Source organism: Syngnathus floridae, chromosome 14 (genome assembly GCF_059516105.1).
Source record: "Syngnathus floridae isolate MCC-2025c chromosome 14, RoL_Sflo_1.0, whole genome shotgun sequence".
In the NCBI taxonomy this organism is placed as follows: Eukaryota; Metazoa; Chordata; class Actinopteri; order Syngnathiformes; family Syngnathidae; genus Syngnathus; species Syngnathus floridae.
The window spans coordinates 2,782,879-2,797,264 of NC_142426.1; the positions used below are offsets into that span (position 1 = coordinate 2,782,879).

Consider the following 14,386-nt stretch of genomic DNA (forward strand, 5'->3'; position numbering starts at 1 on the left):
CTTGGGAGCAAAAACAAGTGCTGCGTTTTGTTCAGTGTAACGACTAAACACTGGTGAATAACATTTCTTCTAAATACTATAAAAGACAAAAAACGTTTGATGCCGAAATTATTGTTGAGCTTACAATAATCTGCAGATGAGGCTAATGTTATGGCCAGTGAGAGTACGGATATCACGGCGCTGAGGATAAATTCTATTTTGTGAATCTCTATCCTTCATTTCCGCAGTGTGATATGTCAGCTTCATGGTAAAGTTAGAACATTGGTCATAAACAACATATGCAGCCGCCTGCCCAGTCAGCTCTTATCACAATGGGCTACAACCACTCAACTAAGATGGCCACTGAAACAGCCTGAGTGGAGTCCATTGAGCCTTTCAGTCCATCTCTGAGATATACTATATTTTATTTATTTTTTTAGTAAGTTACTGTTTTATATTCTGCTTGCCATCCCTGGTCTGTTTTTTTTTTTTTTTTTTTTTTAACCTGAATCAAAATGACAGCATATGCTTGGTAAGGGTACAAACCGAGTCCACTGTGCAATCCGTCCCAGACAGATCCAAATGGACGAGACAGTTGGGTTGGGCGAGGAAGAGGTACAGATTCTGCACAGACAGGAGAACATTGTAAATGAAACAATATATTTAACTCTACGTTCATGCAGAGGTCTCACCGTGGCATCCTCTCCAGACAGAACGCCTGGATTTTTACTAAGGTCCAGATGCAGCAAAGAATTGGAGTAATCGTCACTTGAACACAATGCCTGGGAAAGAGACACGACACCTATTGTGGGGAGAGACGAAGGAGAGGGACTTAGAGTGAGCAAACTGCAAAGGCTTTTCACTCAATGAATCATCTGAAATCATCTGCTCAACTTCTTAGCCGACCATGTATTGGAGGAGAAGCTCTGTGGCACCTCATACAGCAGGCTAATATTAAACAGGCTTTTGGAAGAGGCCGACCAAACCTTTCCTGTCCCTATCCTGTCTCTTTTCAAAAGCTGGAACAAAGAAAAAGCATTCTCTCAATGGAGATCACTTGACATTACAAGACATAGCACCAATGAGAGAGCTCATTAAAATGATCTTCCAGCCACAAGAGTGCATTGCGGAATAAATGTAGCAATATAATGAGAGAATAGCAAGATAGGGGTCTATATCAATCATTATGATGCATGACTAATTAGTATTTTCTCAGGAGGACAACAATCAATATTTTTGTTTATTTCCGGTCATGCTATGGCCCAATCCAGTTCATGTGTCATGTATGTTTATGCCAGTGGTTCTTAACTTGAGTTCGATCAAACCCGAGGGGATCGGTTAGTCTCGGGGGTTCGGCAGAGCCTCCACTGTGGAGGTTCGAACACACCTAATGGCGCATATTTCGCAAAAGGCAACAGCAGAAGTCACACAGATTTCTAAGTGTGTCATTTGTTGTGAGTTCATGCATTATGTTGCTTTTGTTCTTTGAACAAGGTGATGTTCATGCATGGCTCATTTTGTGCACCAGTAAAAAAACATCCATGTCTTGAATTTGAAAAAAAGAATGTTATTTTTCACTAAAGAGGGGTTCGGTGAAACTGCTGGGGTTCGGTACCTCCAACAAGGTTAAGAACCACTGTCAATTTGAAATCTTGTTTTTGAATCAAGGGAATAGATTTGACATAATTGTCATCTTTGTATTGCTAAATAAAACCCTCGCTCCAGCTCCCTGGGATTCATTTGCAGATAAACAAATAAATACTGTGTTTTTAAATGTTCTGCTTAAAATGAAGCCATTGATTTGCAAAAAAAAATTAGAATCATTATTTTGAGCTTAATAAGTGTATGTGTGCGTCTGCGTGCGTTTACTTTATCTTTAGTAATTCAAAATGAAATGAGGGGCCGTGTAATACTCTCTTTATACATCAGCGACTCATCCGTTCTAGAAGCAGAGATTTGTAAAATGACATCCGGTGTGTAAGATTCAGATGGTCTGAAAGACTAAAAATGCCGTACAGATGAGTATATCTGAAGTAGAGGAGGGCGGGAATGAGAGACATCATGTGGATACTTATAAAAAAGTATTTAGCATGGACAGTCAATAAACTTGAGTGTTCAAGGTCAGCTGTTTGAGATGGTCATTGGGAGAATTGAAAGCTGAAAATGGCAGTGACCTCTTAAATATTGAGAGCATTTGCTGATGAGGGAATTTATTTTGTTCTCCTCACTGCATAAAAAGTGACATTTGACTGGCAGTGGCTGAAATCAAATCAGCTGTAACATGAAAAGATTTGTGTATTGTCTGGGATAAAAGCAATAATAATCGGACACTGTCCTTTCATACCCATGTGGGATTTCAGGGAAAAAAAGATCAATTTAGGATTTTGACCTGCTTATCGTTGCAGTTGGCTCTGTGTCAGTCAGTATCTGACGAGAATGAGCACAAATAAAGTAGGTTGTCTAGTTTTAGGAACAAATCAAAACCATGGTAGCTACGATGACAAATTTGCCTCTTTTGTAAATTAAACTTTTTTTTTTTTTTTTAAATGATCCCACTCTCGGAGATATAAAGAGAAATCCACACAGATGCCATAATTGACTTAAAGTGGTTGACGAGCAAGTTATCAAACCAATTAGCAGCAAGTTATATTACGATTTATGTGGTGAATTTGGGTGTCTAAACATTGCTTCTTACCTTTGGAAGCGAGCGAAGTCTTGGAGAGATTGAGAAGGCGTAGGCCCTTGTTTAGACGGCACACTTGTTGAATCAGATTGGAAACTCCTGGTGGAAGGCAAGACAAGAACAACGTTAAAGTGCAGAACACAAACAATTGGAGTCAGGAATGGTTCTGTTGCTACTAACAACAAAAAGAGAGAAAAATAAATATTCCACCCACATTTTTTAATCAGAGATTACCGCCAAAACAAACAAATATTTGTGCCAGACCATGTTTCACGGAAACGGTTTTTGGTTATTGCATAATCCCGCTAACATAACAAAGAGCAATTAAAACAATACTTCTCAGTTGCTTGGCTGTGGAAATAAACGAGAAAACAGCAAGAGGGTGACTAATATGGCTTTCCTTTTTTCCCCGCCGAAAAAAACAACAATCACAACATCCACTAATGAATCATACTATGAAAATAGCAGCCCACGCACATCTCTGCTGCTTATTATCAAACTAAATTGCCTCACAACACACATTGCCAAAAAGTCAAATACAAAACAAATGTGAAAACGATGCACAATCATCAGAGAGTGTTGCATGGTAAAAAAAACAAAAACAAAGATGTTAAAAGCGCTTTTTCATGCGTCGCATCTTTTTCGAAGATGATACAGAATTGGTGAGCGTGGATTGAGCACTTCTTGCATTATCACTCTACTGCAGCAACATTTTTGCCGCATGTATCTTTGCACACATTCAAACCGTGAATAAGCATCCCCCCCCTGTCCTCACATCATATTTATTTAATCCTATTTTATTGGTCTAGTTTCCTATTCACAAATCTTGGGACTTATCGAGCTATCCTGGGACCTCGGGTATCGTATTTCATGCCGTGTCATGTGGAAATGTGTGTTGGCGCCACGACAGAAATGACTTGAATCCTTGAAGACTCAAATTGAAATAGAACGTCAAAGAATAACCACAAAATTATTTACAAAGTTAGGAGATCCTAAAAAAAAATTCAAAATGAATAAATAAATAAAATTCTTGTTGTGCACGCGTTGGCCTCTTAGGGGAAGTATGGTGTCATGCATAGTTACAATGAGATAATAAGAAATTTGAAGATCATGAGGGAGAGGGTTCACTTACGGCAAAGCTCGCTCTCACGAGAAAGTTAAGGTTAAGATGTAAATTTGGCTGTGGGTTTCATTGATGAAACCAAAGACATTTTTTTTGTAATTGCTCAGCAGATCACTCTTGAAAAGTGTTGCGTAATATGTCAGCAATAAATTGATGCATATGATGAGTTCAGATTCACAAAGAAACCAGTGGGACCACTTTTGCATCAACGCGTGGGGCATCAAGAGCAGCTAAAAAAATAAAATAAAATAAAAAGTACTCGGTGAAAATGAGGGCTCACTGAGAACAGTTGGTTAGAATTCTTCAAAAGAATCCAAAAGCCAGGATGAGGTAAAAAGATTAGAGGTGGCCCAAGAGAATGGGATGTGGAGGAGAAGCTCAGGCTGATACCTTGGTTATCAAGCGTGTTGTGTGCCAGGTTGAGAGAGTGAATCACAGAGGCTGGGTTCTCTGACAGGGCCGTTGCCATTTTCTGAGGGAAATCTCTGGAAGAATAAACACAAAAAATAGAAGGCAGTTCCATCCATGAATCATTTAATTTTTTAATCATTTATAATTGTAATTTATTTTTTGATTAACTATGGGCAAATTAACACTCCAAACTTTTATTATTTATCTTCTTTACGCATGGTTGTATTTTTTTATACTGATCTCCTTTTTAAAATTGAAAAAAAAATTGCTCTTATGTTTCTACCAAATCAACATGTCAAATTTGGTAAAGAGTTTGACAAGTTCTAAATATGATACGTAAACAACTCGCTGTGATGTGTTTGTAGCTCAGACATGAAGCTACTCAGCAGAAAGAAAAAAAAAACTTCATGGGAATTCTGTATACAACATTAAGGAAAAATTCCACAGATTTGTTAAGTAAACTGCAATGGAAAACAAAAACATGCAGTAAAAAAAAAAAAACACCTATTCCAACTATATTTCATGTTTAAGTATTATCGCAAGTCATACTTTTTTCATCCGAAGATGTGAAAGCATATTTGATGATATTTTTAGCTTGTGAAAAGCATCTCAACTTCTTTTTTCCCCGAGACATCCATTTCATTTGAAGTATTCCAAAATGTGGAACTTCCTCTGCCAAAAGATTTCAAGAGAAAAACAACCCATCTTCTGCAGGCAGGTGGGGGAGGTATGACATCAATACTATGGTTTGAAATTTGTAGAACACACAAAGAAATGGGACTAAAAAGGTCATGCCAAGAGAAAGGAAGGTGCTTGCTGATGTCACATACAGAGATGAGGGAAGGTGAAAGGCCAGGCTGAGATGGAAAATAAAAGAGCAAAGCAGAAAGGAGAAAAATAGGGACAGAAAAAAAAAATTGGGAGCAGTGGGAAGACAAAAGAAAAAAAATTCTATGAAGCGTGAGGGTGCAAAGAAGAGGAATTGTAGTCAAACAAAGGCACTTTTTTTCCTCCAAAGGTGACCGGGCAGGTGGGAGGAGGACAATGAGAAACCTACGATTTCAGTCCGGCATTTTCCAGAGTGAGTTCTTCCAGGCTGTTGGACTTGCTGACTGCGTGAAGGACCTGGTCCACCACTTCGGACCCCTACAAAGTAAAAGAGTATGCACTTGATTAGAGCATCACTGCTCACTGTTGGTTAAAAAAAAAAATCAATAATGATAATTATTAAAAAAAAATAATAATAATAATTTAAAAAAATAATTACAATACGCATGTCTTTGCAGTAGAGCTTGGTGAACCAAGTATTGTACGCAATGGATGCCACAATCACAGCCAGGTCCCTGGAACACACATCACACAAAGCAGACATATAAATAGGCCAAATCAATCTCCTCCCAACATCAGTCACAGATTCATGCAGTCAGATTATTGCAGCTAAACTCCTTGTTACTCTGCACGTGTGGATTGTGTATGTTAAGGATCAATAATTCATGTAAACAATTTGAAAGACCAAGAGTATGGTCTAAATACACATGTCAATGCAGATCGAAATAGACAGCGTAGATCCAGGATTTCCATTTTAAGCAGTATCAAAAGGTCATTGGCCCTAAAATATTTTTAGCACAATCCTGCACACATGAAAACAACAAAATCAAAAAAACGGAGAGGCCATCTCTCCCAGAGTCTGTGTTGTCCATGTGAATACGCCCTGCCCCGCCCGCTCACCCGGCCCTCCTCCCCAAGGTGTCCAACAATACCTGCTGTACATCACTGTGCCAACAAATAGTGACAAGACAATAAGCCCAGAGGAAGACAAGGAAAGCTAACAGAATCAAAGACAAAGGGGAGTGAAAGTGCCATGGAGCCAGAGGCGGCCCTGTTGCTACAGGCCGTGCGTCACACCACACCACACCACAACAGCTGAGCCTCAATGTGAAACATGATGGATGGATGGGTGATGTCAAGATTTATCATCGGTGCTCACTCTTGATTTATGTTTTGACAGCGGGGTGTCTAATTAACCTCTGATGTCTGTTGGTCCATCTTGTTCTTGAAGTGGAGCATATTCATCGATATACAATACAATACAATATTCAAACGTATTCTCTGCGGGTAAAAGAGAGCGAGACCAAGGGAGGAATCTTTATTTTGATTCAATCTATTTAAATTCGACCAAGTTAGTCCAACCTCTTTCTACGAGAGACCTGGCCAAGACGAGCGGCGGCAAAACACAGTTATAGAAATATAAAGTAGAATTTTCTGTACAAAGGACAGCATTCGGAGTTTCACCACAGGCGGTGTTTCAGAGACAAAGGACGGAGGAGATGAGGTGAGGAAAAACAGGACACGCTATCGAAAATGGATGAGAAAAGAGCCTGCACATTCATTGAAGGGTAATGAGCTTTGACGCCGTTTGCTCTGTCATCAGTCAGCCAAAGAATGATCACCTTGTAGTTTGCAATAAAGTGCCAAATCGCTCCAATCATGGCGACATGAAGGAAATGTGAATTTGGAAAGACTCAAAAGGGGCAGAAAAAGTTCATGTGCTAGAAATAGACTGTGACACATCAAATCAATCAAGAGGGATCTTGAAAATTTGTGACTGCCAACAACTTTCCCCCAGAAAAGCCTTATACCAAATAAATAATTGGGGGCAAAACATTCAAATGGTGTGCTCACCATTTAAGGCATTAATATATGCATGAATTGCTGCAATTGTGCTTCAAAGAATGGCTTTGTTGTATACCCACATGGCAAGTCCTCCCAATGATTATGTAAGCATTTGAAAAAATTTGAATGCATTGGGTGCACTAGATTAAAAAGTGTTGCTTTCAATCATGAGGGCAAAAAAAGGGAAGGTGAAAGCTCTTTTTGTAATTCAGCTGCTGTCTGTTAACATTTTGAATGATTGCATATTTTTATTTAGGGAGGGTTGGGGCAAAAGATACCTCAAGTGAAGACATGACATTTCCCTTCCTGTGTTCAGACATTGACAAGCATATCATTCATCTCCCTATCACCCCAACCAAGCAAGCAAGCAAGCAAGCATCCTCCTCCCTAGCGATTGGCTGGAACAAGAGAATAAAAAGGAGAACTGGAATTGAGCAGCACGAGAAAGAAATGACAGACTAATGCACTCAACATCAGACCCTGCAACGGGCTTCTTAGACAACCACTTAACGTAAGACGATGTAGGATACCAAGTGACAGCTGATGAGATTCTTGCACTGAAACAACACTTGCAAATAACCGTTTTGGAAATTTTTTTTTTTAAATATTCACAATCTGAAGGGCTCCATAGGATTTTCACCAGCTAGATGGGATATAAAAGTGTGGCTTTGATAATTAACAAATGACTTCATGTTTCCTTTCCACCATAGTGGATTATGAAAATCTATTCAAACGAACAAACATTACACGCAGAGAGGAAAATTGTGTCACCTGCTGTCAAGATGACTGAAATCCAACAAATTTAACTCCCGGTTATCCTGGGAGTGGTAGATAGTGTCAACATCCTGAAGAAGAAACAACATTTAGGTGGCCTTCCCACAAACAACGAGTAGGCGGCAATACCATTTATTCACTCACTCACTCACTCACTCACTCACTCACTCACTCACTCACTCACTCACTCACTCACTCACTCACTCACTCACTCACTCACTCACTCACTCACTCACTCACTCACTCACTCACTCACTCACTCACTCACTCACTCACGCACTCACTCACGCACTCACTCACTACTAATACTATGACAAACGAACATGTTAATGAAAGGTTACCATGTAAAAGACAGTGGTGGGAAAATGAAGCTTCAAATTTGCTTCATGAAGCAGTAATATTTTTTTATCGGCACGCTCTGTTTAATATTGGGGTAAAAGCTCACTGACCCCTTTATTAAAACCAACTGTCATCTCAAGACTGGTTCATTATGCTAATTCGAAGCTTTATTTTGCCATCTCTAGTAAAAAGCCATTTCTCACTGCAGAAATGTTATCCAACAGGACAATACAAATCTTAAAAATATCAAACCAGTGGGGAAGGAATTTTACGGGCTAAGGTTTTACACATGTCTACAATCACTTAGTACAAGAGGACAGAAAAACAATACCAGCTGCTAATACAAAAGTATTTCAATAGACATACGAGTACTGTGTGCATGCATGAGCAACACACAGAATCATTTTTGAAATGTAACAAATATAAACAATGCATAACACTGCACTGCTACGTACAATGAAGGGGAGCCAATCAATGACAAGCACCACTGAAAATGCAAACGACGTCTCCTGTACATTTTCCTTACCCACTGCACTTCCTCTTTGCACCCAATTCCATTGTAGTCACAAAGAGCTGCATACGTCTCGGAAAAACCTCCTGAAACAGATAAGAAGAAGTTACTCCCGAGCACAAAGAGTGGAAAGATAAAAAGAAGAAAGCAAACAGATTACAATTATAAACAAAGAGGTGCGTGCACCGTGACTGACTTTTGTCGCTTGTAGTTTGAAACGATTACATATCTAAAAATGATCTGATTACTTACTGGCTCACGGAGCCGATAATCAGACACTATCACGTACTGGAGCAGAAAAAAAGAGATTAGTGACTTACCACAGGTTTTCTGGGGGTCTAACGATGACTCTGAAATTGGTGAATATTGGTGAATTCCATCAGCCATGTCTCCTTCCGCTCGACAAATAGGTGGGCTGAAAAATGAAAGAGTTGCAACTGTAATATGCACATCATACATGCTAATTTTCATTTGATAGTTTTATATTAAAGAATTGAAAAAAAAACAGTACTGACTTCTTAATGTTCTATGATAAATTGTGTGTTGTGATATAAAAATAAATGTAATTTAATATTCTGAGTTCAGTGCCAAAGGTTCGGAAGGGTACGAGACAACCGCAGTTGCGATAAATGGCCTACTGCACACATGTCATGTTTAGTTTGCTTGAAAGGAAAGTTTAATTGCTCTTCTGGTGCGCCTTGAGTATGAACACTATCCTCATGCATACAAAACAAGTAAAAAAAATGGAAATGGAGCTGAAATTTAACTGCAATGCATACCGAAGGGAATGGACTACAATTAACATGACTACAAATGCATGGTGAATAAATCAATGTTTTATATATATGTAAAAAAAAAAAAAAAAAAAAAAAAAAATATATATATATATATATATATATATATATATATATATATATATATATATATATATATATAGATAGATAGATAGATATATAGGCAACACTGTACAGAGAATCCTGGGTGAAATGCGGCCAAGATTATCAGAGTAGTGGTTTCAGGCTGCCTGTGGTCTGAGTGGCCCAGCCAGACTTGAATTCAAATGAAAGCTTCCAAAGAGATTTGAAAATGGCTGTGCAGCTCCCCTATCGAACCTGATGGGTCTTAAGAAGTGCAGCTAAAGAGGACCATGCAAAACTGCCTAGTAGGTAAAAATAGCTTGTGGCATCATATTCACACAGATTAATTGAGGCCAAAGGTGCATCAATAAACTATTGAGCAAAGGCTGTGTATGTACATAAGATTTAGTTAGCATCTTGTATTTGTTGTAAAGTTTCATTGTTTGTAAAAAATGCTGTTTTGCTGTCATTGTGGAATATTGCGTAGAATTGTAAAAGAAAAGAAAAAAGTGTATTCCATATTAATCGTTCTAATCATGAGTGACAATGTTGCTAAGAACAATTGATCCATTCTTAGCCAATCTTCTATGGATGCCCCACATATGATGTTGAGGTAAAGCATCAAGTCTGTTGTAGTTAGTAAACATGAGTCAAGTCTTAAGGTCTCAGCTCCTCAGTGTCAGCCGGATAAATTATTCCCAATGATTGCTTGGTGTTGGAATGTAGTATGACACCACCAAAATGGGTTGGATGCAAACTACAGACATACAAGGCTTCACTTGGCTGATGAAGCGGAAAGCCGACCAAAAGTGAAGCTGCCAACATCCCAAAGCTCTGTCGAGCACAACTTGTCTTTACTTTTCAGCTTACACAACAGAAAAAGAGGAAGACTTTCATGCTTACGCATAAATGGAGTTGTTGAAGACTCGGGAGAGGGCGTAGTTGATGTGACTGACCATGTGATCCAACTGGTCCTGGCTCTCCAGTCTCAGCGAATAAGTGGTCTTGTCTGTATCGATTATAACCTACAGGATGGAGACAAGATCGTGTTTGTCTTCATCTTTATTCAGGCCAAGGAGGAATTTAAAAAAGGTACCTGATGTTCTTGATAAGTGTTCATTGCACGTATTTCCAAGAAGTTGAACGTGACCTCCACCTTGAAGAGAGCAGATTATTGTCACATTGTTTAGAATCTACGTTGTTCTTTATTTTCCACCACTGCTGCAATATATTCTTAACACTCACATGCCTTATGATAGGGAAAATATAGTCAATTACCGTAATTTCCGGACTATAAGTCGCGTTTTTTTTCATACTTTGGGTGGGGGGGCGACTTATACTCAGGAGCGACTTATATATGTTTTTTTTTCACAAATTTTTACTTGATCATTAAGACATTACTTACAAGTATAGTTGACCACTTCCCATGTTATTTTTAGTATAGTTGATCACTTCACATGCTTTTATATCTTTATCTTGAACATATTCAAAACATAAAAAATAGAGAAAACATCAAATAAAGCAATTAACACTTTAAAGCACCATATCCAAGTCCACTCTCTGCTGTATGTACACTTGCTCCATTTTTGCTCCTCTTATATTTATTATTATTTATTATTATTTGTTTATTTATCATTTATTCAACACTCTTATTTATTCATTGTTTGTGCCTTGTTTTTTTTTTGTGTTGCTTGTATGCATATGTGTACTATCTCACCGAGGGATAGTGGAAACGTAATTTCAATCTCTTTGCGTGTCTTAGTATATAAAAAAAAAATCAACGATAAAGCAGACTTTGACTTTGATAAAACAACCAAAAAAAAATTATATTTTCAGACGAAACTGGATGAGGACGCTCTAAATTTCACCGTTGACCGTGACTCATCAACTGGGTGGGCTTAAGAAAAATGGCACCAAAAAGAAACTCATATTTTGCAGGTTACAAACTTCAAGTTGTAAAATATGCAGCTGAAAACAGTAATCGAGCAGCAGAAAGAAAGTTTGGAGAACCGTGATGTACCAATGGATTACTATTTCAAGTGACGTCAGTAGCGCGGCGCGGTGGTTGTTTACATACAAACGTGCCCACACAGGGACTACCGGCATCATTAGCGGTGATCATTTCTAAGTGACACGGAGGACAAAGAGTTTGAAGGAATTAAGGATTTGGAGTGACATAGAAGGTTTGAAAAACTATTATGGCTTTTACGCACGCCCGGTCCTACTCTACTGAGTCGGGGGCCGGCGCTCGGCCGAGTGGTTGTCCGCGAACGGTGCGCGGGGCTCGGACATGGCCATTACGCACGCCCGGTCTGTCTGGAAGTCCACGCCGCCACACGCTTGGAAGTTTGTTTTGTTTAATAAAGAGCCGTTTACCAAACCCACGTCTATCCTTGTACTTTGTTAACGCTACAATATAGTTATATAGTAGATCTGTGGAATAAAGACGAGGCTGACGTCAGGGCGCACGCGCGGCGATGTTGACAAAGGACGAAGAATTTGATCGATGGATTTAATGGAATTAAAGTGCACGGATGGTTTGATAATATTATTGGCTTGTATTATAGTTATTTTAAATATAGTTTATCTATCGTTATATGAGCCTGTGGAATATTTTGAAGTGCAAGCGCCCTCAGCCGTGCGCACCCATTGTTGACAAAGAACGATCGATGGATTTAATGAATTGGAGTGACACCGATGGTTTTAGATACATGTTATTCATGTAATAGTTGTCCTTAATCACTCTATATGTTACGTCAGGCCCGTTCTTAGCTCTTTGTTTGTGTTTGTCACGTTAGCATACCTATCGTTTAGCCTGTTGTTGCTATTTAATGAATTGGAGTGACATCGATGGTTTTATAATTATGTTATTCATGTAATAGTTGTCCTTAATCACTCTATATGTTACGTCAGGCCCGTTCTCAGCTCTTTGTTTGAGTTTGTCACGTTAGCATACCTATCGTTTCGCCTGTTGTTGCTATTTAATGAATAGGAGTGACACCGATGGTTTTATAAACATGTTATTCATGTAATAGTTGTCCTTAATCACTCTATATGTTACGTCAGGCCCGTTCTCAGCTCTTTGTTTGAGTTTGTCACGTTAGCATACCTATCGTTTAGCCTGTTGTTGCTATTTAATGAATTGGAGTGACACTGATGGTTTTATAAACATGTTATTCATGTAATAGTTGTCCTTAATCACTCTATATGTTACGTCAGGCCCGTTCTCAGCTCTTTGTTTGTGTTTGTCACGTTAGCATACCTATCGTTTAGCCTGTTGTTGCTATCGTTTAGCCTGTTGTTGCTCGTTCATGACTGTTTTTGGTGTGGGATTTTGTCGAATAAATTGCCCCCAAAATGCGACTTATACTCCGGAGCGACTTATATATGTTTTTTTTCACTTTTTGGGGCATTTTATGGCTGGTGCGACTTATACTCCGGAGCGACTTACAGTCCGGAAAATACGGTAATTATAATCCGTATTCATGATCAGATTGCTCTTTTTACAAGGATTGAGTAGAAAGCATGAAGACTGATTAAACTGTGTTCAAGAAGGATGTCAAACTCATTTTCATCACGGACCGACCGCATCATCGTCATTGTTTCCTTCGGAGGGCCATTGTGACTGTCAGTGTTCAAATATTTTAAAAAGATGAGTGGTCATAAAAATTGAAGAAAAGACCATTTATAATTTTAGTATAATGCATAAATTGTCACATAAAAAGCTGTGGTGGGCCGTATCTGGCCCCCGGGCCTTGTGTTTGACACCTACGGAAGACTCGGAACAGACTGACATATTTTTTAAATAGCAAAAAACATATGGGAGGATTAACAGCAGATGACTGAAGCTTCATATCGTTTGGATTCAATTGCACCCACGTTTAACAACAAAAGCCACTTTAGTTTGTTGCCAAAAATCTGGCCCAAATGATTTCAACCAGCTGCCATTTTAGGCCTTGGAGTCATTTTAATTATCATCTTCTCTGCTTCAAACAGAAATTTATATCAACGGATCAAGGTAAGAGAATGAAAGGCATAAAATTCAAGGGCGAGAGGAGGAATGTTTACCTTTGCAGGCACTTTGACAGCAAAGAGATACAGTCTCCATGTCGCAAGGACCTGTGGGGAGAAAATGCTCCCAAAAATTACAACAATAATAACAATAATTCAGTTCAATGAGAATTGTAAGGAAGGATAAAAAATAGGATCATGGTGCAGGCTTGCATGGCTTCATCTGGAAACGGGCTCAATTTTCACTGCATGTAATCCAGTACAAGTTTTTATTGAGTGTTCTCAAGAACAGGTAAAAAAAATAAAAGTGAAAGGAGAAGTGAAGTGTTTGTCACTGTATTTAAAGTGCCAGCCCTCGCTCGGTTTGGTGACAGAACCCCGCTCGCTGTTGAGCCCGACTGAGCTGGAGAAACTCATTTTGCCGATGATATGCAGCCAGCACAGTTGTTTTACATTCCAGTATCTCCACTCCAACTACACCTGCCTGGAAGATATGTCTGCTTAAGTAATATTGGAGTCGCAGTATCGACATATCCACACTGATCATGTCAGAACAGTCATGAGTCTTGACCTAATTCATAATGCAAAACTCGTATGCAATAATCCCTCCACAGACAAATAGCACTTTGTCTCTTCTCCATGTTCTGTGTATCTATTCGTATCTGTCTTGAGCGTAAAACCCAAGTATAGTGCCCTCTGTCATTCGGCAGATTTCGCTTTTCATTCCCATGGAAATTGGTTTACTGAGGCCTAATCCCTAATCCCTCCATCTCCTAATGTGTGACAGTGTCCTGTCTGCATCTCCTCCTACCCTTACCATCAGAGTCTCCCTTTCTCTCTCTCAACTCCCCCATCTCCTTTTTGAGCTTGACTATTTCTATTCTTTTTCTGCTCTGTCGCTTACAATTCCTCATGTCCTCCCTGGACTGAATGCTTAATGGCGCCCTGCTGAGAGGTGGCTACAAGAAGAAAGAAAACGAAATGTACAAAGCGAGCGAGACAGGGTGGGAGGGAGAGATTTGCTT

At 39.1% G+C, this 14,386-nt stretch overlaps 1 protein-coding gene across 8 annotated transcripts in view; it reads right to left on the bottom strand.

Annotated features, from left to right (window-relative positions):
- carmil3 (capping protein regulator and myosin 1 linker 3) overlaps positions 1–14,386 on the bottom strand; it is a 40,398-nt gene that overhangs the window by 16,961 nt on the left and 9,051 nt on the right. For 6 of the 8 annotated variants that reach the window (XM_088395746.1, XM_088395743.1, XM_088395742.1 and 3 more), the window contains exons 3-14: positions 13,419–13,469; positions 10,447–10,506; positions 10,254–10,375; positions 8,814–8,908; positions 8,509–8,579; positions 7,641–7,714; positions 5,464–5,539; positions 5,254–5,342; positions 4,176–4,270; positions 2,675–2,761; positions 672–781; positions 526–603 (exon numbers count right to left, since the gene is read on the bottom strand). In XM_088395746.1, the coding sequence (XP_088251872.1) occupies positions 526–603; positions 672–781; positions 2,675–2,761; positions 4,176–4,270; positions 5,254–5,342; positions 5,464–5,539; positions 7,641–7,714; positions 8,509–8,579; positions 8,814–8,908; positions 10,254–10,375; positions 10,447–10,506; positions 13,419–13,469 (1,008 nt within the window). The remainder of the gene's footprint in view (positions 1–525; positions 604–671; positions 782–2,674; positions 2,762–4,175; positions 4,271–5,253; positions 5,343–5,463; positions 5,540–7,640; positions 7,715–8,508; positions 8,580–8,813; positions 8,909–10,253; positions 10,376–10,446; positions 10,507–13,418; positions 13,470–14,386) is intronic. The other 2 variants (XM_088395745.1, XM_088395748.1) reach the window with 1 other exon arrangement.